The following is a 25,067-nucleotide window of genomic DNA, read 5'->3' on the forward strand; positions in this document are numbered from 1 at the left end:
CTCAGGCCACAGTGACGTGGCGGATGAGTCAGCGCTCCCCTTCCTCCCCCCGGAACGGTAACGTAACGCGCAATGCGCGGTGACGTAAGACGGCGTGAGGTAACAGCGTTGCTAGGTTATACGCAAACACGGTGACGCGGCACCGCTTCCTACTGTGACGTGGCACGCAACAGGCAAGCACTGCGGCTATATAAGGGAACTGCACAGCAGCTACGAGTTAGTTGTAATGTGACAGCCGCCGAGTTAAGTAGTAGTCGAGCGAGTGTGTTATCAACAGTTCTCAAGGCAGCTACCTACGAGTTAGTTCTGAGAGAGTTCCGAGTTAGCCAGCAACCAGTCAGTTGCATTCTGGCATTTGGAGTGTAGTATTTGTGATACTGCAGATAGCAGTAATTGTGAATCTGTAATTTGGGTGATTGTAAGTGCGAATGTGAAATAAAATTCGCTATATCAAATACGGCGTGAAGTTATATGTCGCGTTATACTCCCAATACCTGTCAATATTTTGAACTGTGTTCATTTTTATGTCTTTTGCTTTTTTCGTTATTGGGTATGTATATAATCGATTTATTAAATAATTTATGCCTCATCTTTTGTGTTCATGTCGGTGGCATGAACTGTTTGGTATTATAATGTCAGTTTGCATGGGTTTTCGATATATTGCAAATTCAAGGTTTTTGTCATTTCTATGTATTACTAGATCTAGGAAACTGATAGACTGATACCCTTTCTCCATGGTAAAATTTATAGTTGGTTGTGCTTTGTTGAACTCATTAAGTGTGTGATCAATATTTGTTTTATTTTGATCATATGTTATCAATATGTCATCAATGTATCTAAAATATGCAATTATTTGGTGCTTTATTAGGATGGAATATATTTGTGTGTGCTCCATATGTTGTATGTATGTTTCTGCCAATATTGGTAATGTTGGTGCTCCCATTGCTAGTCTCTCTGTTTGCAATATTCTTGGTCTAATTGGAAATAATTTTGTTCAATTACTGTACTTAACATTATCATGATTTCTTTTTGTATATTCGTTTCAGTTCCTAGATCTTCTAGTGTTTTATTTATTATGTATTTAATACCCATTTTCGATATGTTTGCATACATATTCTCTATATCAAATGAACAAAACATTATACCCCCCCATCTCTCCCCACTCCTCACAACCAGTACATATAAATACAGGAACAATTACACCGCATCGGAACTAGTAAAGACAACACCACACGTTGAAGGGGAAACGAAAACCAGGTGCAAGTGAGTACAAAAAGTAACAAACACAACATAATAATAATACTAATGATAATGACAAATAGAAAACAACAGTAATATAGGAATTTATAAATTACAGATAACTAACTTGACGAACAAGCTGCCGGGGAAAACATTTTAATATATTTTACGGAAGTAACGACACCTTGAGTGAAGTGAAATAACAAATTACAAAAGAATTTTATCTCGTTTAATTAAAGGAGGACTGCAACGTGTAGTTTTTAAAATGAATTGGAACAGCGAAACAGTGTAGCAGTTTTAACAAGGTCTTGATTGAGCATCTGTAATAAAACACCTGAAGATGGCCCTTTGAGACCAAAACATGTAGTGTTAAGTGTTAAAGAATATATTGAAGTGTAAAACAAGTGTTGCATTTTAGACGGATATAGACAAATGGACGCTAATGTGAACAATTGCAACGGGATGCTGAATTATAGAATCAGAATCAATGAATAGAATCAATGTTATGATTTATTTTCAAAATGAAATTAAAAAGTAACAAAAACTAAATTTAAAATTAATTATAAACACGTTTGACCTAATTTGTTTAGTTGTTCGTGTTTTAGCTAGTAAGAAAATTATTGTTTTATAATCTCCTAATATTATGAGGGGAAGGATAGAAAAAGGAATTGTATCTGTAGATATTCTCTGCATGTGGCTTTGAATAGGAGCATCAAAATGTAGCAATTCTCTTTGTCCTTTAGTTTAACAAAAATGTGAAGCTCTACCCATTTGTAATATGCATACTTTCTAATTGTGTTTGTTTGAAATCTCCATAGCCTTTGGTCTTGATCATTTAATACAGATAATACCATGCTTGTAATGAAGGAACAAAATAATTTTGTTTTTTAATGTACATATTTGTTAGTTTACGACTGACTGTGTGAATATGATGTGTCATTCTCAAGCCAGTTCCATAGAAATGTGTAGTTTTCGTATATGCAGGTGCTAGCAGAACTGTGATACACGAAGAATTAATGTGTACATTGACTGTTTTAATAAAAGGAAAGGAAGAAAGGGAGTAAAGGATGACAATACAAAAGAAATGTTTCTGTTTTGAATACTGACTCTCCTTCTCACTTCTCATATTGAACATTTGTTTCCATAAGGAAGAGAATATCTTGATGAACTGTATAACTTTTAAAGAGACAAGATTTAGGGAGGTAATTCTAATTTTCGAATCTCATAGCAGTAATTGTTACGCTTATGCTCTAGCGGGTTTGTTGCACGATATATTTAGATAATAACATTTTGGAAGAACATTGTGTCTCAGTCTTCAGTTCGAATATACCCTGGTGATGGAGGCAGTAATTTCATCCCTTGGTACCTATCTGTAAAAGTATTTGGTGTTACATAAAAAAGATTGCAATATTACATAATTTATTATATTAATGTGCAGTATTCAGAACTGGTTATTAGTGCAAACATTACGCCACTAGGGACATTAAAATGTGTAACACTTGCTTGTAAAAAAATAAAAAGTGCACTGCCCGGGAATCGAACCCGGGTCGCAAGAATGGGAATCTTGCATGATACCACTACACCAGCAGTGCCACGAAATTATGTGGTTCATTAATATTTCTGATTAACTCTTATTTAATTGCTCTAACGTTATCGTGGGTGATTTGTTATGTAGATAGTTTATATGATTGTGTTATTATTCCATATTAACAATCATATATATCTCGTAAGCCTTTTTGAATACAATATTCAGGCTTTTTTATTTTATATTCCAACTGAACCAAGACTAGCCGGTAGCCACTGTGTGTGTGTATATAGCTCCACCCACAATGCAGTGTAAATGACGGGATCGGACGGGATGGACCGAATTGAACCGAATGGAGTATATAACCGCACGCAGTTTGTGGCGAGACCCCGCAGAAAAATGTATACTGTGTCGAAAGGACCGAGTAAAATCGTTGCTAAAACGAGAAGAGGTACGTTAAGAACGTTTTTGTGTAAATCTTTTGAAGTAAGTTTATATTTCTTGTACGAGTAATTATTTTCTGGTTGTAATGACATTTCAATAAAATGTTCAGGGATCGCACACACGCAGAATCTAGAAAGGTTGGAAACTTTCCGTGATCAACTTACAAAAAAAACTCTTGAACCAGAACCGGGACAGGTTACGAAGTAAGTGGATATATAAGTAACGGACCTTTTAACTTGCAATATGTGCATGTAAGCATGTGTGGTACAGTGTTGTGTTAACCACTGATTTAACAATGCAGTTAGTGTAATTAAGAATGTTATGTAAGGACCATAGAATTGATTATAAACCTTGGTCCTGGTACAAAATTGCGAAGTCATGCGGTTTCAAGAAAGAAAATCAAAGATACTTTTATCAAATAATATTTTCTTCTTTCCTATAGTGTGCCAAAGCCAGTATTTCATATTGTAAATGGTAAGAAATCGAGTAGTCTGAGAGCCCAGCAGAAGGTAATCACCCCCCAGCACGCGGAACTTATCAACTTCATTTATGAATGTGAGTTAAATATGTTCATGTTACATGTAAACTCAGAAATATGAATGAATATTTTACCAATTTCTAGCCCCCTCCGAACGTTTCTGTGTGAAATACTCAGGTTTCTCCTGGTGAATATTGGTAAGCAAGTATCGTGGGAGAAAGTGCGGCATATGGTTTTGTGTCCTCTAACATATTCAACAAGGAGTGCCATGGGATCAAAACATGTTGAATGTAGCATGATTGGGATTCTGAATGACACTGCATTTTGACCAGAGTTTCAAAAGATTGAATGTAATGTAAATGATACAGTGACCTTCACACAGTTTGAAACTTTTGCAGAGAACCTGTGCCTCACTATTTACAATTTACCAGTTGTAGTGCAGTAGCTGTTTTCTGCATAACCAGTACTCTGTTACAAATTACTCAGTGGCAGACTATGAAATACAAAAGATGGGCTAATGAAAAGATTCCATGCTGTTAAAAAGTGTAATTATTAATATCATCAGAATCCATTCACTAGTTTGAGGCATGAAACACTTGTATAGATGGATGTGACATCACTATTACACATTCATATTATGCATTTTGTTTAGAAGTAACTACTTGCATGAAATGGAAATATGCCAGGAAGTGATGAATGTTTGACATGCTGTTAGGAGGGGGTTTTACTGTGTCAGAAAGCACAAAGTGTTGCAGTGAAGTGGTAAGCCCAGGTTGGTTCCTGGAAGCCTTCTGTGTCGAAAAGTGAACCGTAAATGGAAATAATTTAGCATTGGTAGAAGTTGGTTGAAGCATTAGAAATGTAATCCCTAATTGAAGGACACTCACCGAAGATCGTACTCTACTTTTTGCAATAATGAAACCTTTGAACAAGTTATATATAGGATACTTCTAATAAGTAATTGTCATTTTAGTATGTTTTATGTTATATTTCATTTGTCTCTATCAGTTCTCTTTGTGGGTACACGGTAGCATAGTTGGTTGAGGCACTGTGCTACAAGCCGGAAAGTTGTGGGATTGAATCCTGATGAGGTGGATTTTTTCAATTTACCTAATCCTTCCAGCCGCACTATGGCCCTTGAGTCGACTCAGCCTCTTAACAGAAATGAGTACCAGGAATCTTCCTGGGGGAAAGGGTGGCCAGTGCATAAGGCTGACAATGTCACTGCCATCTCTGAGCCAATTGTCTAGAAAATGTGGGAGCCTCAACATCTCACAGTGCTATGGTCCTCCACAGTTTTTTACAGGGATAGCTTTACCTTTACTTTTTACTTTTATCAGTTCTATTTTATTTTTGTGCTTGCCTCAGTTTGTTCTTTGAGTAGTTGTTATTCACCCAGTCTTGATTCATCGGATCCCACATTTTCTCATTATCTTCACTGTAAATTCAGAGTATACAAACTAAAAAGCAGTGACACATTGAGATGGAACATTGATGCATGCGATTAAGACTAGAGACCGGAAGTGAGGTTGTAGATTAGATTGACTGGCTCTGTTTACATAACATGCTGCATCACCACACTCTATCAATAGATTTAGCAATATTCACCAGTGCCCTTTGAGCCTGACTTTCACAAAGATCTTCCTGGGGGGTAAAGGGCGTCCAGCGAGTAAGGCTGACAAACTTACTGCCCTCTGTGAGCCGATTGTCTAGATAATGTGGGATCCTCACCATCTCACAATCCTATGTGCCTTTACGGCCTGTTACAGGGATAGCTTTACCTTACCTTTACCTCTCAGGAGCTGATGTTATGCATGCCCAAACATCATGTTACTATATGCATTGTAGCTTATCATTTAGTTAGCTACAGCCTATTTCTTGTTTATTTAGCTGCCATCTGGAAACTGGACCTGTGTTATTATACATTTAATTGAAAGTATGAAACCATAGTCTACTTGTCAAATAAAGGTGAATTTGTCCCCGTGCTTAACTAATTAAGCCCCATGCCAAGAAGATGTATGGGGGAGTGGCTGTATAGATCCACATTTTCTTGACCTCAGCATTAGCTGGAAGTGAGTGGTCAGCTTCACTACCCACCCGCTTTACCTCCCAGGAAATAGTCCGTGGTACCCATTGGATAGGAGGTTGGATGGACCCTAGAGCCAGTCTGGATGACATGGGAAGGAGAAAATTCTTGACCCTATCGGGACTCAAACTCCAACCCCTTAGTCGTCCAGCCCAGGGGCAGTCTCTATACTGATTACACTATCTTAGATACAATGATTAATTTGTTAGTATTCCTGCCCTTGCTTTTTAAGACAAACTGTTTGTAATTTAATGTTATTGTATTTTTATTCATAAGTTAGGCATCCTGTTGTGTGTATTACTAATATATAATAAATAGAATGTCCATCAATCGCAACTTTGTTTTCACTGTTTATGTTTATTGAAATGTTATCATGCCACATGCTTCAGTCTTTTGACCATCATCAGGTGTTCCAAAATAAAAAATTGTTTCATTTATCGTTACTAAACTGCTTGCTCATTGGATACATTGCTGTTGGTCCTGTCATGTAAGTACAAACAATACATATGTATATATACACACACACACACAAGTACTCAGTGTTTTATATATATAAATATAATTAAAATATTTGTCAAGTGGTGAAAGTTGTGATTGACGGATATACTGTGTATTAATGTAATTCTGTGTTTGTCCACAGTTGAAGGAAGCATCTACCTTTGCCTATTTTATTGATGAGTTCACTTTTTTCTAGCTTGGGATGAAGTTTGTAAGGAATTCGAACAAGAGCCATCAGAGAACAGTCAAAGTAAGTATAATCATGTGAAACTTAGGTTTCCACAGCACTGACTATGAAAAGTATTAGTATTAGTATTAGTATTAGTATTTATTCAGTATTCCAGACACAGGTAAGATGGATACAAAACTTGTCCTCACTTAGTACATACAAACCAATTTCAAAAGTTGTTTACATGGAACATTACAACAATATAAAATATAAATAGTTAATACCTTAGATTGCATAAATAAAAAGTCAGAAACATGTCATTTAAGAACTGTCATATTAAATAAGAAATCCACAATAAACAAATAATAAATAGTAAAAAATCCTTCAGATTTCTGAAAATAAGATTAATTGGCAATGCACAGGTAGAACTCATAATTATAACAAAACAGGCATTATAAAATGAATTTACAATGAACAAAAAATCATAAATTACAAATATAATACACAAGTGAGCCATAAAATTTACATTCAGATATGTTTATTATAACTCCCCTCATTATTGATCAAAGTACTCTTCTAATGAGTAGAATGAATTCGTGTATAAAAATTTTTTTAAAGTGGTTTTGAATTTAACTATGTTACCATTTACATTCTTAATATGAAAGGGTAATTGGTTAAAGATGCCAGTCACGGTAGCCGAGCGGTCTAAGGCATGCACTGTCTTCGCTCGCTCGGAAACCGGGATTGTGGGTTCGAATCCTACTCAGGGCATGGATGTTTAGTGTCATGTGCGTTTTTCTGTGTTTATGGACAGGTAGAGGCCTTGCGACGAGCTGATCACCCGCCCAAGGAGTCCTACCGAATGTTTAAGATCTAGTAAACTGAAGTGAAATGGAGAGTTTCATGGAGGTAGACCTAGGCCCAAATTGGGGCTGTAGCGCCACAGGGAAAAAATTGTTTAAAGATATTTATCCCCAAATAATGATCTCCTTTTTGATAAATGGATAAGTTTGCCTGTGGAATATATGAATTATTACTTTTTCTAGTTTCTAGGTTGTGACTTTTAGTGCTTGTTATAAAAAGGTCTTTATTTTGAACTACAAACATCAATAAGGACAAAAAATATTGAGATGTCAAAGGCAAAATATGTAGATTCTGAAATAAGTCTCTACACAAAACCCTATTCCCACATCCTTCCATAATTCTAATAGCTTTTTTCTGTAAATGAAAAATTGTGGCGCTATATGGGGAATTACCCCAAAATATGTTTCCGTAGCTCATCACCGAGTGAAAGAAAGCATAATAAATTATTTTTAATGATGAGGTAGACATGTATGTTTTGGTGCTTCTAATTATATAACAAGCCTTGCTCAATTTTTTTGCAAGTGCTTCAGTATGATTATCCCAAGACAAAGTTTCATTCATTATCATCCCTAGGAATTTTGTACAGGAAGTACTGGTTACAAAATTATTATTATAACATATTTAAATTGGCAGATATATTTTTCTTCATTAAAAGTGAATATAATGTGTCTTGTTAAAGCTTCAAAAATGCTATGAATGTTGTTATTTAAATCTGTTAGATTAGGCTGAGCAAATAAAATACTAGCATCATCCGCAAAAAGTACAGGTACAGAAGTTTTGTTTATTAGTTTAGGTAAGTCGTTCATATAAATAAGAAAGAGTAGAGGTCCCAGAACACTCTCCTGTGGGACTCTATGATTAATTTTGTTCCAACTTGAAACTTTATTGTCACTGTTATTATTAATCAAAGTTCTTAGATATCTATTATCCAGGTAATATTGATACAATGCAAGATGCCTGCCATTAATTCCATAAAATTTCAATTTAGATAATAAAATCCATGATCAACACAATCAAATGCTTTCTCCAAGTCACAGAAGATCCCTCCCACTAATAATTTGCTGTTCATAGAATTTAAAATCTCAGTTGTTACTTTATAGATTGTGTCATCTCTCTTCAATCTTGTTATGAAGCCATATTGTTCCTTACTTAGTATGTTATATTTAGTAAGATATATTAGAATCCTTGTCTGCATAGCTATTTCAGATATCTTAGAGAATGATGTTAAAGAGTGATACAGGTCTATAATTAAGACATATCACATCTGTCACCATTCTTATGTAGTGGTTTTATGATTTCATATTTTAATCTATCCGGGAACACACCCTGAAATAGCATTTTATTTCATATATATAATTTAGTGGAGAACATATGAAAGGGGTACTTAGTTTCAAAATTTTTGTAGATATTTCATCATAACCCTACGAGTTTTTTGTTTTAAAAGATTTTACAATTTGTTCAATTTCTTTTATTGTAGTATATTTACATTCAATATTAGGGAAAGGGTTGTCAAACGCTTGATTGATGAAATGAATATGATTGTCCACATCATTATTATTAATGTGCCTATGAGTATTTCTAATTTGTCTTCTAATTTTTCCAGTGATAGTGACGAAATACTCATTAAAAGTTTCAGAAATAGATTGTTGATCAATGATTTTCTTACCTTCTATGTTTAAAGCTTGTATATCTAATGTTATATTTTAGCGTCCTGTTGCACTGATTTAAGTCCATGATTTATTTTATCCGTCTTCTAGTGCATACATTCATCTATCCCCTCTTCTCACTCGCACTAAATGTTTCGGCACAAAANGTATATCATTTCTATTTTTATTTCTTCAAGATTCAGTGTTAATAATATTCCATGTAGTTTTGATTTTATTATGGGAATTTAGAATTAATTTGTCATATTCCATTTGTTTTGCTCCTTTTATAACCATCTTCAGTAATTTAGAATACTTTTTGTAATGGGCAGTAGCGATGGGATTATTATTATTATTCTGTAATTGTGTCTATAAATCTCTTTTATGTTTACAAGAAATTATTATTCGTGGTGTGATCCAAGACTTTAGATTAGTTTAGTACCGTCTTTTGGGATGTGATGTCATGTACGCTGGTAAAAATGTACTGCCATCTTTAGGGTCAGAGCAGGCAAAGCAGGTATCTTGTTGCTTCCTCATTGGGTTAGCTTAAACTTTGAACCTGAAGATCCAGGTAGTATGGTCCTCTGAAATGTAGGTAAACATACCAGACTACACAGTGTCACATTCCAAAAGACAATATTTTTTTTAAAAACATTAAGTTTACACTATGGATACCCTGATTATTATGTCCTTGATTTCTATGTTTTCTTACATGTACACAGTTTTCTTTATTAGGAATAACCTCTTTTCGCATGCTGCATTCAGTCATGTATGTGGTTTGTACATATCATGGAACTGGGCATACTTTTGCCTTAAGCGGTGATACTTTTTATTTGTATTCAGCAGGCAACTGGTTCAAATCAGAATTGCATTTTTCACGACTATACAGGAACATTTTATGGCCTGCTGTGAGTGTAAAATTGTTAAAGTTAAAGCTATCACTGTGCTTAACTAATTAAGTAAGGACATATGGGGAAGTGAATATATTGATCCACTTTTCTTGATTTTGGCACTGGTTGGAGGTTAGTGATCAGCTTCACATCCTGGCTGCTTTACCCCCAGGGAAAGAGCTCCTGGTACCCATTGGATAGGAGGCTGGGTGGGCCCCAGAGCCCAATTTGGATGGCATGGAAAAGTGAAAATGTTTGACCCCACTGGGACTCAAACTCTGACCCCTCATTCAGCCAGTCGCTATTCCAGCTCTTCTACTTTGAGTGTGGGGAAGGTATTCGGGTTCCTGCTTTCACCATGCAGTATGATAGAGACTGCAGCAATGCGCAGAACTACCTTTTGCTGACCAGCAACGATGGTGGGCCACAGAAATTTATATATTATTTAAGGGGGTCATGGTAACATGAAGTTTGAGAACCCTTGGCCTCATGAATAAATTTGCATGCATGCTAATTAACCTGTAGTTCAGTAGGAAGGACTGCAAGACCAGTGACTTCAAATTGCACTGTAAGCAAGTTAGAACGATGTAAATAATCTTTAACCCAGGTAGTACAAAGTGACAGGTTTTGTCTCTTGGCGAGCATGACCTTTATCAGTTTGCTTTACATTTGCATTTCACCTCATTTTTCTTCTTCATTTGTAATGTTAATGACAGGAAAACAGTTGAGCTTCAGTTCCTTTTCTATTATAAGGCAGTTCACTATTGCTTGGCTTGGTGCCCAGGCTGTGACTGCATGGATGGCCACATGGGCAGATGCAAATAGCTACCTCCCCGCTTGTACTCCTCAGAAGCACTATTCATAGGTGCAAGTAACATGTTGGAGGGATGAAGCTAGAGATAGTGCAGAAAGATTTACTACCCCACGTCTGATATTCAGCAGTGTTTGTTCATTGTTTTCTTATCATTATGATATTAAGGAATTATATGTCTGATGGCAGAACCTGAAGCAAGTCAGCGCTGCTAATACCATAGCTTATTGTGGGACATGGTCTAAGCTGTTCTTTTCACCTCCACTGTTTTCATAGGATCCATCATAATATTATCATTCCATCTTCTTAGTCTTCATCTTTGCCTCCTTCCATTAAGTTTGCCCACTAAAATTCTGCATGCATCACTTCCCGTATCTGAGCTGTGCCCATGTTAGGTGGGTCTCTTGTCACCATGGCATGGTGTGTCCTCAGGTTGCAGATGGAGGAGACAGCCTCCATATATGGAGGGCAGCCATGAATATGTTGAATAAGCAGTTGTGGATGGCCGACAAGTGATGGTCCAGCTTGGGGGTTGGGCATGGGGCTAACAACAATTCACTGTAAAAAATAAGCTTGTTATGAAAGACCAAAAGAATCCTTGGACTTGGATGGACTATGACAAATCAAAACCTGATTCAAGAAGGAATTAAGGGGAGATTAAATTCAGGTAATGCTTGTTACCATTCAGTCCAGAACCTTTTGTCTTCTCGTCTGCTGTCTAAAAATATAAAAATTAGAATATACAAAATTATAATTTGCTTGTGGTTTTGTATGGGTGTGAAACTTGGTCTCTGATATTAAGGGAGGAACACAGACTGAGGGTGTTGAGGAGAATACTTGGACTTAAGAGAAATGAATTGATGGGAGGTTGGAGGAAACTGCATAATGAAGAACTTCATAACTTGTACTCTTCTCCAAGTATAATTAGAATGATCAAATCAAGGATGATGAGATGGGCAGGACATAAGCAGAAATGGGGAAAAGAGGAATGCATGTAGGATATTGGTGGGAAAGCCAGAAGGAAAGAGACCACTAGGAAGAGCAAGACGTAGGTGGATGAACAATGTTATGATGGATCTGATGGGGTGGTATGAACTGGATCGGTCTGGCTGAGGATAGGGACAAGTGGAGGGCTATTGTGAACACAGTAATGCACCTTCGGGTTCCATGAAATGCTGGGAAGTTCTTGAGTAGCTTCACAATTGGCAGCTTCATGAGTGAGTGAGTGAACTGGGCTATGTGTCCAGACTATAACAATTCTATATAGTTGTCTACATTAGCAGTTCTAGGTGAGGTACATAAATCACAGAGTTCTCCCTTATTAATATCCAATCTTTAATAGGTCCAGATATCTTCCTGAGAAGTTTCCTAACCAAAGTTACGCATATATATCTGCACTGCCCTTCCTGAACTCCATATTCAGCCCATAGTGAGGTCAGTAATTTGTCTACTTGACAATAGTAGGCTAGAGATTTTACGTTCTGACAGAGGTGACTATGGAGGCATGCCGTAGCATTGTTGGTTGAGGCACTATGCTACAAGCTGGAAGGTCACGGATTTGAGTCCCAATGATGTGTTATTTTTTTAGGTAACATAATCCTTCCAGCTGCACTATGGCCCTGGGTTCGACTCAGCCTCTAACTGAAATGAGTACCAGGAATCTTCCTGGGGTCAAAGTGCAGCTGGTGGGTAAGGCTGACAACCTTGCCGCCAAATGTGAGCTGACTGTCTAGAGGAAATGTGAAATCATCGTCTTACAACCCTATGGGCCTCTTACAGGGATAGCTGTCTTCTGAGATATGGCACTTTGTAGTCTGGTAGAAGTATACCATTGTTCCTCTCAAATGTGAGTGAAGTTATACCAGATTACGTGGTGTCACATCCCAGAAGAAAATATACTTCAATATTAGGTTAGTTGTGTGAATCACTGAATATAGTGAAGAGTCTTTAGGTCCCTTAACCAGATAATTTCATGACAGATTAAATAACTATGAACTGCTCAAGGTTGATCCTGTACTGTTGAGCTAATTAAAATCTTGTGCTCCCTGAAGGTGAAGTTTATGTTCATTTGTTATGTATTATTTCAGATGCACCACACTGCATAGTGTACCACAATGATGGTGAACCAAATGGAATACTGCAAGGTAATATATATTGATCGCAAATTACAGATATGTTTAATACTTTGTATGCAGAACATAGGAAGTACATTTGTACTCCATTTCGGCTCTTAAATGATTTTGTTTAAGCAGAATTGGACTTTCTACTGCAATCTTACCCATTCATTAGATTTTGGACTTGATGGTAAGAAAAACACGATATTGAATACAGTGATGCATCAGAAGCATGACTATTATGTTGGACATTGTTGATTTTCTAGGGTTTTTTAGAACACAACTTTTGGAAACTGTTTGTTTCTGTCATCTGGTGTAAGGTCTGTTTGCTGTAGTAACTGAGATTGTCTCTCTCTCTTGGGCCTAGGGACCTTTCCTCCCTTAGACCCGATGGAAACAATTCCAGCTTCTAAAATATAATGTTAGAAAAACTCAGTGATGAATAAATAATATCCAAAATAATAGTCACATTTGGTGTGACAGATCTTTTATCAGAGAAACTTGCACTTATTCATGTTATTGGGGGGAAATGCAAGTTTTTATGCATTTTCTTATGGCTGATTTCCTTGTGGTTTAAGTTAGACCAATACATGATAATACAAACATATTTTTAGGTTCTAATGGGTTCTGGTGAAGGGCATATATAACACTCTGGATTACTGGGTTTTGGCTAGATCTAACCTCAGGCACTGGTCCAGTGACTGAAGTTAACTCAATATAATGGACCCAACAGATTCATTAGAATACTGGAAGGTGGACAAAATCAGAAACCCAGTAATCCTGAAACATATTTTTGTGTAATAAAACAGCATTCACGCGTTCTCTATTAAGGATGTCAGTCTGGTGATAGCATTACTAAGTTGGTAGAAATGAATGTCAGTATGAACATTGAGAATTCCATCTGCTTTATATCAGTTTCATATAATTTTTAATCAACAAGCAGCTTTTTGCTGAATGCTTACTCATCTTATTCTTCAGTCCTGTTTCTCTGAAATGTCTTTAATAAACTTCTACCAGGCTACATGGCATCATCTTCCAGCACATATTAATCTTCAGTCATATGAAGTTTCATAATTTTTGTTTCATATGTATTTTGTGGTCTAATTGGAGAGCTGACAGCTTATAATTTGGAACCTTGGTCCATTGAGAGAGAGAAATGTTTGAGAAAAAGGAACAGTTCTCATGCTCATGTAAGGATGTCTTTGTTAATCTGAACTTGAGAATGCATGAAAGTTTCAAAAGTGTATAGTTGACTGTCCTACCAACAAAAGTATTGAAATCAGTCAAGACTGATGAGAGCCTCATATGCAATTTGGAATCAACTTTATAATCTGTGGAAACTGATAATTCTTTGTGTAGGCTTTCTGTGTTGGTAAATTTCCCAGAGAAATCACAAAAGTGTATTCACATACAGATGATCTTCTAATCCATAGGAGAGAAATGTGAGTCAGTAGATTGTTCATTTTTATTCTTTCTTAAAATATAAACAGAACAGGGAATTTCTAACAGGTAAATCTAGTATAATGTTTAAATATATTGTACCTTGCAAGGACCCAGAATTCTCTTTGCTGTATGAAGATCTTTATCACTTTGATGTTCATAAAATTATGCTTTTACTGTAGCAGATTAATTTCTGTTTGTTTCAGATTTTAAACCATTTGATTTGGAGTCATGGTGGGGTAAAAGGTTGTTCAACAACATCACAAAATCTATATAAAATTCTAAAACCATTTCTCTCGTTCTCATATCGTGTGAATGATGACTTGAGGATCACTTATCTCCGAATCATCGTTCATTATAGGACTCTCACTCCACCTCTGAGGAAAAAAGAAGTTTGCAGGAACTCATTAATGGAAAATTCAGAACTAAAGCAAGGTTGTGCAACTATTCTTCGTGATGACTATTTCTGCATGTCTGTGGATTGAAGGTATTTTTACCACAAGAAATACCTACTGCAAGATATAGCATTCAGTCTGTATTTATTTAACAGAAAACCAGAATAAATTAGTTTAATTTTATGGATCTGTTAAATATCCCAAGCAGAGATAAACAAAGACTAGGACATTCTTCTCCTTTCATAATATATTGTCATCACAAGTTAAAAGTTTGTCCAAAGAAATATCTGACAAAGCCTTCGTTTGAAGTAGTTGTTAACTACATTATAAAAGTGTACACTCTAAATGTAGTACAAAAGTAATCTGTAGCAGCTGTCAGAATGGCTTTGAAGCTGTATGATTACAGCCTTTGAAGCCAATCCTTTTGGCAATTGGTCATGCCCTGTGGCTGTTGTTAAACGAAAAAGTTATGAAGGAACAAATTTTCATTGTGACTTTCAAAATTGGATAGAATTTGTATTCTACTTCTAAGTCTGTTCACTTCAAAATTTTCAATAAAACGTGTTATTGCATTGAAAATTGTGTTCCCGTGGTAGTATCGTTTCTTCATTTGATCAGCACACATAGCTTACCGGGATATGTAATTTGTATTTATGCAGTAGTAATGAAAAGGCAAAAAGCTTTGAAATGATTGCTGGCATAGTTGAGAAAATCAAGTAAACTATGAAGAGGAAATTGTTATAATCTTTTTCTGTGGATTTTATACATTTTTTAAATAACCAGAATTGATGATTTAGCCAAGTATCTCCAGGCTGAAGTGTTTTTATGTGAACTGCAGAAGTATACTTTCCTGCTGTAAATGTCATTCCAATTAACATTTTGGAAAATAAAAATTTTCTGCCTTTATAAATCAGTGAAGGGTGGTGCTCTAGTTACAGAAATCATGTAGTAATATTATAATTAAGAGTTCATATGTAACTTTTCCACTACAGTGAAGGGTGCTGTGACTCTTAACTGACTGACTGTATAGATATTATATTCAGAATTATGTATGAATGCATAATGTATTCAGAATAAATGCCCAACCTAGCCACTAAAGAACATAAGTCCATGTTTGTTACTGTTATGAATGTCAGAGGTTAAAAAAGTATTTTATGTATCCAAGTTCGTGAATTATGAAAGTATAAATTGAAGACCCCCACCCATCAGTTATACAGAATTTGTTGAATTGTGTGCACATTCATGAAACAATGTAACTTTATTAAAAATTAGGAGTTTTTTCCATTGCTGTTGCAGTATAGGAGATGATAAACTAATTTCAGTAAAATAACATTTGTAATAGATGGTTTTAGTAAAGTCCTAAATAAATTTAATGTGTAAATGTAAAGCAGTCAGTTTTGTGAGAGGTATTTTATCAGAAGAAAAGGAATGTTGTGTTGGTGGAAATACAGCAGATTTTCGTTTTATGTATGTGAGAAAGATAGCAGAACTTCCTGTTATCCTTAGGTGCAACAGCAGTAACACTACAGTGCACAGGAAATTAAATTATTGTACCAGCATTGAACAGTAAGACAAGTTATAATATTGTATTTGTAGTATCCTTTTGCACTTTTCACTTGCATCAATCATTCACCATCTTACGTGCAGTACTACATTCCACAAAACTTATCACCTTTACAACATGGCCATCATCAGGTGTAAATATATGTCTAACAAGGAAATTGCTACTTTCACTTGTTGCTGATGTGTATGTGGTCCCTCTGATGCGTGTGTTTGTTGTTGTTGGTGTGTTTTGCTCCTCCCTGTTGTGTTCTTAATTGTGTGTCTTGTCCCGAGTCAGAAACTTAATAAACTTTTAAACCTGTAAAGGCAATAAGTTACATGGAACGTAGTATTGCACGTAAGATAGTGAATGATCGACGCAAGTAAGACATGTTTTTGTAATGATTTCTGATACATCTCATAGCTTTGCACCTTGCCACATCTACCTGCCTAAGCAATGTAGATTGTCAAAGACTTCGAGGGTCAACCTCTGTGAACAAGATGGGAAGCAGGAACTGTTGTAAAGGATTATACATTTGGTACCATCTTCTGACATACTGTAATCAGCAGGGCCCGGAGTTTGATGACCTGAAAATATTTAAAAAAATGACTGAAAAAATCCAGAAAAATGACCTAAAATATGACCGAAAAATGTAATATGCAGGACCCGAATTTTGATGACCTGAAAATATTCAAAAAATGACCAAAGAAATCCAGAAAAATGACCTAAAATATGACCGAAAAATGTAATATGCAGGAACCGAATTTTGATGACCTGAAAATATAAAAAAAATGACCCCAAAAAATCCAGAAAAATGACCTAAAGGAGAAAAGAAAGAACACTTTGCTTCCTGTTATTCACATTTCAGAAAACATGAAGAAAACTTCACTAAAATAGCCAAAAATGACAAGAAATACCCTTAAAAGTCCAAAAATTTACCAAAAAATTACCCCCAAAATGAAAAAATGACCTTAAACTATATGTTGAAAAAAAAAATAGCCATAAAATTTACATTTCTGTAACCAGCAGCTCATATCCAAGATTTATATGTTTAAGAGCATCGCATAGGATACAAGGAAAAAAAGATGACGTGATCAATGGTAATCAGCCATGCATGGTGTGTGTTATTTTCTGCACAGATGTTCCTCTGTCTTAAACTGGCTGACTTCTCCATTGTGTACATAATTTCATTTTTAATGCACTTTTTCTGATGCTAGCACAGCCCAACCATAAAGCTTGGAGCTAATCCCAAGGAACATTGCATGGAAGCTCTGACATCCCTTGGAGTAAGGGTAGCAGGGATCAAACACTAATATCTTTGGTATAATATAAATTAATATTGTCACTGAAAGCAGTGTACACAGTCATAATCAGTGATTATAACATTACTATCATAAACAGTTACATAATTGTGTAGCATCAGTAAATGTTTGCCAACACTTTGTTTCGACTCTCAGTTCAAATCTTGTGTAACAATTTAGTGGAATGTGCATTCGTTAATATTAAGTTCATCAGTGATAATTCAAATTACCAAGTGTTGATTTTGACAAAGGTAAGCCCTCACATGGTTGACTTTTGTGCTTGATCTCATAGAGGCAGGGCCTTCAGATTGCAGTTCATTTTTCACCATTTCTCTCCCATTTACAGAATCTTTGGGCCACCAGAATATTTGAGCACATGATAGAGAATCATTACCAAACACTTCCTGAATCTTTTCATAGGTACTGGTAGTGCCCACCCCCGGCTTGACACAAAACTTGATTGCATAACAGTGCTCGAGATTATTATTCTCCATTTTTGTGATGCTGTAACAAAACACATTTGCATGAATCACCACAGAATCATATGTATTCATGCTAGGAAGGTCAAACTTGGGCTGAAGGTAGAGGAGGGATGTGGCTATCATCTTGTAATGGTCTCAGCACTGCAGTATTCCAGTTTCTCACACTACAAAATTAATCTCATTACTTTAACACACCTTATGTGTGTATGTGTTTTTATGAATTATGTGTCTAATAAAACATCAGTCTTGAAGGATTGGCCAGATTGAATCGTTACAGGCCTTGGAAAATCAACTTTACTGGCCCACAGTTCACTGGTAGGGAAGGATTTCATTAATATTAAAGAAATTGTTACATTCTTATTGAGACATGAGTGAACAAATCCATAATATATACCAAGTTCCTTAGTTAATAATCAAATGAAAAGTAATTTTTAAACCTTGTTAATTATCACATTAGAAGAATATAAGACTCATTATATTGTGATTTTAATGTTACATGGATGTCATTCTGTTGGACTGCCAAAGTGTGATGTGATATTATGTATGAATTTGTTACTTATATTTTGACTTTGAGAATTTTGAAGAATTTTAAGGCTCAAAGTTCTGTTTTGTAGAATTTTTCATATCAGCTTTAAATGTTATAAAAGTGAATGGACTTCTACAGCTTCCAGTCACTTCTCAGCCATATAAGTAAATATTAATAACCAAGTTTTGTGACATTTGGTATTAACTATAACAATAAACATTTTTCACATTTATTAGTTAATGAGGTTATGGGAAGTTATGGCTAGAAAACGTATGTACTGGGAATGAGTAGATTAACCTTCTCATTACTGTGTTAATACATATTATGTTGACTGCCACAGTGCTAAATCATTTTCAGTGATTGTATCACATTTGCTACCTGAGGAGTAAGTTGAGTGAAAGAAAATTTTAAATTGAGTAATGTATAATGGGGTTTCCACTGTAAATAACTCATATATTTAGATTCATTATTACCTTCCTAAAACTTAAATTTGAACCACTTTCCATGAGGGAATGTTAAATATTGTAATATATAATTAAGCTGTGATGAAAGCATAAGGTGGTAAAATAGGTGATGGGTAAATGTGCTAATATGAATAATACATTGTGAATGAAATATGAACTATTCCCAAAAGACAGTAATAACTCATTGACAAGTACAGAAAAAGAAGATCACAAAGCCTGAAATAGCCCACTCAATTTCAGCAAAGGGGAACAGCATGGACAAGATTGAATGCACTGTTACCATGGTGAGGAAGTTAAATACTGAATGCATGCCTTAGTATGTTAAGTGGCCTACTTGTATGTGTGAGCAACTGAAATAAAATGATTGTATGTTAGTTATTAGGTGCCTGCATTCGTGGAGCTTTCATACAACATCTTTTGTGGTCTATTACATGATAACACACATCATACCTGGCTACTGATATTTTGTAACCATTATTCCTTCAGAAAATATCTAAGAGCACAACATTTTTGGTTCTAGCAACAGATGGTATCCGAATGCATTAAACTGGTTCAAATATGGAAACTTTGAATCTAATACATCTTCAATTTTAGAAAAAGGAATGGAAGGTGACAATTCATATTTGAAACTGAGTTGTTGTGTTTGTGCTGTTTGATACATACCAAAATGAAATGTTCATGCACAGTTGGTGGGAATCTCCCAAATTGTAATGAAATCTTCTTGGGAACTTGGCATTTGCCAGGAGGAGGAAGTGTATGTTAATTATGAATAATCGTTTGATATATTAAATATTCAAACTGGGTAAAGTTTGTCATCAGAAACTTTAAAGACTCGTTATTTTTATTTTGAAAGGATATCATTAAAAAAAACTGTTGGCTTTAAGACTTGGAACTCTACCCCGAAAATGGAGGCTGCACATTTGTTCGAAATGTAATGGTCTACCGGACTACATGGCATGACAGTACCGAAGATTGGTTTACATGTTATGAATGTTATGATATTCGAACACTGTAATGCTATGGAGTCTTTTCCTATGGTTGTCTTCTCATTTAACCCTTCAATATGAGAGATACATTTAGAAACATTTTGTTTCATCTTTAAGATGATTAAGATTAAAATTCCATGGCATCTGCCATATATGGCTTTCCAGCATGTTACTGAGCAACTTGTCTTAAATGGTAATGCTTCTGACTTGCAATTGGGAGGTGCCCAGGTGTGGGATAAGGACTATCCTGGTTGAGGGTCTACAAGCAAATGGCATGATAGTACCTTAAAGTGGGCCATAACCACTTGCTTCTGCATCATTTCTAAGTTGTTAGTCATTATCCGCCTATATATATATATATATATATATATANGGGGTTTTTGTCCCCACCATTACCACCACCACATCTTAAAAGAGTTCTTGTACCTACACAGCCTCTTGTACATCTATTACTAATATCACCTTTGTTGGGTAAATAGAACAGCTGAAGTGAAAATGTAGGTATTTGTCCAGTGCCACCTTCTAAACTCTGCTGAGAATGTGGGCTTAAGGAATGTTTGCATGGCATTCAGCACTTAACCTTAAGTGTCTGAGAATAGTTTTTTTAAATCTTTCAATCATGTTTTAGTTCGGAGGGTAACAGTTTACTTTCAGGAATAGGGAATTTTAAATCTCTTACCTTTACATGTCTGGTGCCCATATTTTGGGGATAACAGTATTAGTATTGAAAAAAACCTTTCTAGCTGGACTTATGCAGACTCAGTTATGTGACATTGGGTGAGTAAGGGTTAATTGCTTAACTTTGAAAATGGAATGAAGTATCCTGGGATGTTTTCTTCCTCACACTTGTATGCCTTAATGATGGGTGCTGGAACACTAGGACAATATTTATGGTTTCCATATGATGCGTATTACTGTCACAACATGTGGAACTTTTCCCCATTGAACTTGGTTCATAGTATTGTATGTGTGTGTGTGTGTTGAGTGACATGGACCTGGTAAATTACATAAATAGATACATGTACCTCAGACTGAGTGTGTTGTGGTTATATGGGTTTATAAGCTCTACCATCGAAGCAGTTTATAGTACAGCCAACATGTAATTATGCAGTACCATTCTAGTGAATTGTAGTGAGCTACAGTTGTTTGGAATGTCACTGCTCCTCCTCCTGGCTTTGGGAGCAGATATCCTGTGTTTCCAGGGCAGAAATTTCACTATACTATAGCACAGTGAACAGTAGTTGTATGTAAACTTAGACTGATCGTTACTGCAATGTTGTTTTGTTTTTGTTATTTGTAGTTTATTAAAAATGACTAAGACAAATAAATTGCAGATTGTTGTTGCTATTGCAAATATCAGAAAAGTGTTTTATTTCTTAACATGTTCACTACAAGCCTTTCAGTAGACAATTTAAACGCCCAGCCTAGGGTCTTTAAATGTAAGGGTACTTTTAATACATTCATTGACCAGAAAAATCCAGAAACACTGTACTCTTACACAATTACAGGAATCTGTTTGTACTCGATGCTTCCTAACATAAGTCAGATATAATAATCTACGTACAGGAACATCTATCTGCCCACTGGTCGGATGTGGGAGCAAATGTGTTAATTCTTTAAAATGGTTTAACTTTCATTCCATAATTTTTCCTAATCACCTCTAAAGTTTTATATGAAGAAACTTACAGGAATGTGTAGTTTGAGCCCTAACCGGTTTTCATGTGCCCCCCCCCCTCCCATTTTTTAACACAAAAATTTCAGTACAGTACCTTAAGATGTGCTCTGTTGTAAGATTTGAGGCTTTCACGGCTTTCTTCATGTGCTCTGTTGTCTGTTCGTTTCCTGTCAGGTCACTCCAGATTTGTGACTGTCATTCTTCCATGATTTATATAACTTCAGAAACTGAGACAGTGCCATGAAAGATTGGATATTAGATATCCTGATGTTTCTAGCAGTTTTGTCCAGTCTGATTTTTTCAAATAGTTCAGAAATATGCCCGTGTCCATTGCCTCTGTCATATTCTAACATTTTATCTTATGTACTGAATGCACTAGTAACAGGAAGTTTTGAGAAGGCTTGCCTACCTTCATTTGACATGACATGGACTGCATAGAAAACGATGCCTCCAGCAGTCCATTGTTGTCATGGGAATGTGTTTACCAAACTATTGCCTATCAATGATAGGGTGATATACAGATCCACAAATTCCCCTTTTGTACAACAAAGACCATATGGAATATGATGCATCCAACAATTCTTCTATTGTTATGCATATTTGTTACCATGGGAACATATTTACTGAACCACTGCTTAGTGGAATACTCATACAGACACAAACTTATGGGAGGGATTTATGATGTACGTTGTTGAAATGGGATCAGGTGCCATGATATACACACCAAGTTTAATAAAGATTGGTTTAGGAATTCAAAAGTTGTTTTGGGGGGGGGGGATACACAGGCACACAAACAGCAAGGTAACCTCATAAGCATACTTCCATTTTATCAAAATAAGGGAAGCTGGTTAAAATTGTCAGAATGACTGAATCACACATCTATTTTCTGAAAGGAAGGATGTTAAAGCAAAATATTCTCGTTATCCTCACATTTCCACAAGGGTGGATAATTTTATGGCAGGCTTCTCTGTCCTTTTTTCTCCCTCCATGACCTTCTCTTGTATCCATTTTCACTCTTTCATCAACTGTTGTTTGTTTTTCCTTGATTTTGCCAATAGTTGTCTATTTGACATCTTCATTTTTGATGCTCTTGAAGATCTGTCATACATGTGTAACGCGCGCATATCAAGGCATACTTAATACTCTTATTTCTGCTGTCAAATCCTGGCTGATATCCTGATTTTTCAATATTATCCTTGAAACTTGTCATCTGGTTGCTGAGCAGGAAGTTGTGTCATTAATTGTGAACCATGGTATTCCATTTACATTTTTAACCTCCTTGGAGCCTGCCACCTGGTTCTTCGGTATGTGAGGTAATGGTAATGGAATTTGAGTAGTTTTTAAATATATTGTCACGGTTTTAGTGTGTGACTACAGATGGAGTTTGGATTTGTAATCCAATTTATTGCACATTTATACAGCTTGTTACTATACTTCTCAAATCCCTACACAACACACTAGGTCTTCCCAGTCTGTTACAGTCTTCACTAGCTGTATCTTTGTAGTAGCTTTCAGCAGGGATGTTCTGCTTCCTCTGGGTCCCCAAAATGCTCCTGGCCTAAACTACCATCATATCACAACAACTGAACCCCAATGGTTAATTCACTGACTTACTCACAAACCAACAAACTATGACTGACTAACTCACCAACTCCTTACAAACTTGTCCTGCTTATAAGATCTCAGCATGTCCAACACATGAAACACCATTCCTCTGTTGCTATGCAGTTCTTGCATTCGTGTCTGTTGGGGTACCCACATGGTCACTTCTCAGCCGTTACCTAGCAACGACCGTTGTTTGCTGAGCCATTACTTAGTGACAACAGTTATATGGTTGCTTATTTCGTGGTTGTTTCCTAGCAATGGGTCTACATGCCACAATATATTCATTTTTCCAGGGCATATGTCTGACAACCTAGGAACTGGGGTTTGATTCCTCATAGGGATTTTCTCTTGTCCATAGTGTTCATACTGGCTATGGGTTCACTTAACTACCTATACAACGGGTACCAGGGAGTATATCCCCAGGGGTATGAAACTGAAGACTCACTACATTTAGTGTTGAGAATAAGACTGGTGAAATGTCTCTACTCCCCTACGTATCTTCATGGTGTTGTGGTTAATTATTTAAGCACAGGAATAACTTTACCTTAAGCACTATTTCTGTTTCCAATTTGGTGCTGATTTTGATGTGCTAAATGTATGGACTCTGGATTAACTGGGAGTCTAGATTGAGGTTTTGAATAAACTAATCCTTGTATTTGAAAGATTAAAAATTGGAATGTGATGTAATATTCAGTATACATTTGATAACACAAACCTAGTAGTGACTGAAACAGCTAATCCTGTTACCTTATTCCAGTACACCAGGTTACTCTACCTTCTTTTCAATCAGTAACAGGTTCCTTTCTCTTATATGCACGGTTTCATTGTTAAAAGTTACACAGCAAAAGCTACACATTTTACAACAGTTTGTACAGAACTGTCCGGATAAAGCATTGTTAGCCTAATCAAGGAAATATGGGTTTTTTATGTTGTCCATGTGCATTTTGAATGCCACTCTGCCTAACAACATACAATTTTAATGAAATGTTTCCACGCAATTTCAAGTCACCTTATCTCTGCATTCTGTAATTTATCACAGTGGATAGTTCAGTTGGTATAGTGATGGACTACAGGCTGAATGGCGTGGGTTTGATTCCTGGCAGTGAAAGAGTTTTCTCTTCTCTACAGCGTCCAGATGGGCTCTAGGGCCCACTCAGCTTCCTATCCAATAGGTATGGAAGTTTCTTTCCTGGAGGGGGTGAAGTGACAGGGGCATGAAGCTGACCACTCACCTTCATGGCATAGTGTTTATCTAATTAAGAACAGGGACAACTACCTTTTTAAGTAATACCAATATGATGTTCATGTGAACTTCTGCAATGGGATGACTAGTTTTACAAGACAAATATGTTTGTTAGGATTTAATTTTCTTATTGTAAAATTATATGTCAACTCTGTGAAACCTGTTGATATCTTTGATTCTAAAGAATAATTTGTTGAAGCTTTCAAAATTTTGTAGGTATACTTACAGAACTCAGTTTAAAAATATTTTTAGGTTATTGAAAGCCAGTCATGGTCAAATATTCAAATATATTAGCATCAATATCATAATCTTCTGCCTCTTATGTTACAATAAGGTAAGGTAAAGTTGTCCCGGTGCTTAAACAATTAAGCACTATGCCATGAAGGAGTATGGGGAGTGGATGTATAGATCCACATTTTGCATTATAGTGCTGTGAAAAAATTGAAGTTTACTTCAATTAGTTTAAAAGTCCTTTAGGCACCATGCCTTGGAAACATGTGGAGGTTCTCTTCACCTATATTGGTATTGGCATGGCAATATTCTTTTTTTTCGGATATCAGGCGCATTACATAGGCTATTTTGCAATGAAGTGTTATAATGGAAATATTTCTGATTATTTTAATATAACCTCATGATTTGCATTTAA

At 35.9% G+C, this 25,067-nt stretch overlaps 1 protein-coding gene and 1 non-coding gene across 2 annotated transcripts; one reads left to right on the top strand and one right to left on the bottom strand.

Annotated features, from left to right (window-relative positions):
- Window positions 1-2,760: 2,760 nt before the first annotated feature.
- On the bottom strand, window positions 2,761-2,831 carry Trnag-ccc. The gene has a single exon. It is a non-coding gene; the product is annotated as a tRNA-Gly (tRNA).
- A 258-nt stretch (window positions 2,832-3,089) lies between these two features.
- LOC111871267 (MAPK regulated corepressor interacting protein 2-like) lies at window positions 3,090-16,008 on the top strand. Its single transcript, XM_023864245.2, has 6 exons — window positions 3,090-3,215; window positions 3,318-3,411; window positions 3,651-3,763; window positions 6,467-6,520; window positions 12,735-12,791; window positions 14,408-16,008. Exons 1-6 carry the CDS (start codon window positions 3,098-3,100, stop codon window positions 14,476-14,478), a joined length of 507 nt encoding a protein of 168 aa, XP_023720013.1. The 5' UTR covers window positions 3,090-3,097; the 3' UTR covers window positions 14,479-16,008.
- The last annotated feature ends 9,059 nt before the right edge of the window (window positions 16,009-25,067 follow it).

Source organism: Cryptotermes secundus, unplaced genomic scaffold (genome assembly GCF_002891405.2).
Source record: "Cryptotermes secundus unplaced genomic scaffold, Csec_1.0 scaffold781, whole genome shotgun sequence".
Taxonomy (NCBI): Eukaryota; Metazoa; Arthropoda; class Insecta; order Blattodea; family Kalotermitidae; genus Cryptotermes; species Cryptotermes secundus.

Coding starts and splice junctions, on each gene's coding strand:
- LOC111871267 (XM_023864245.2), top strand. CDS start 3,098: ATGGACCGAATTGAACCGAATGGAGTATATAACCGCACGCAGTTTGTG. Junction 6,521..12,734: donor GCCATCAGAGAACAGTCAAA/GTAAGTATAATC, acceptor GTATTATTTCAG/ATGCACCACACTGCATAGTG. Junction 12,792..14,407: donor ACCAAATGGAATACTGCAAG/GTAATATATATT, acceptor TGTTTGTTTCAG/ATTTTAAACCATTTGATTTG.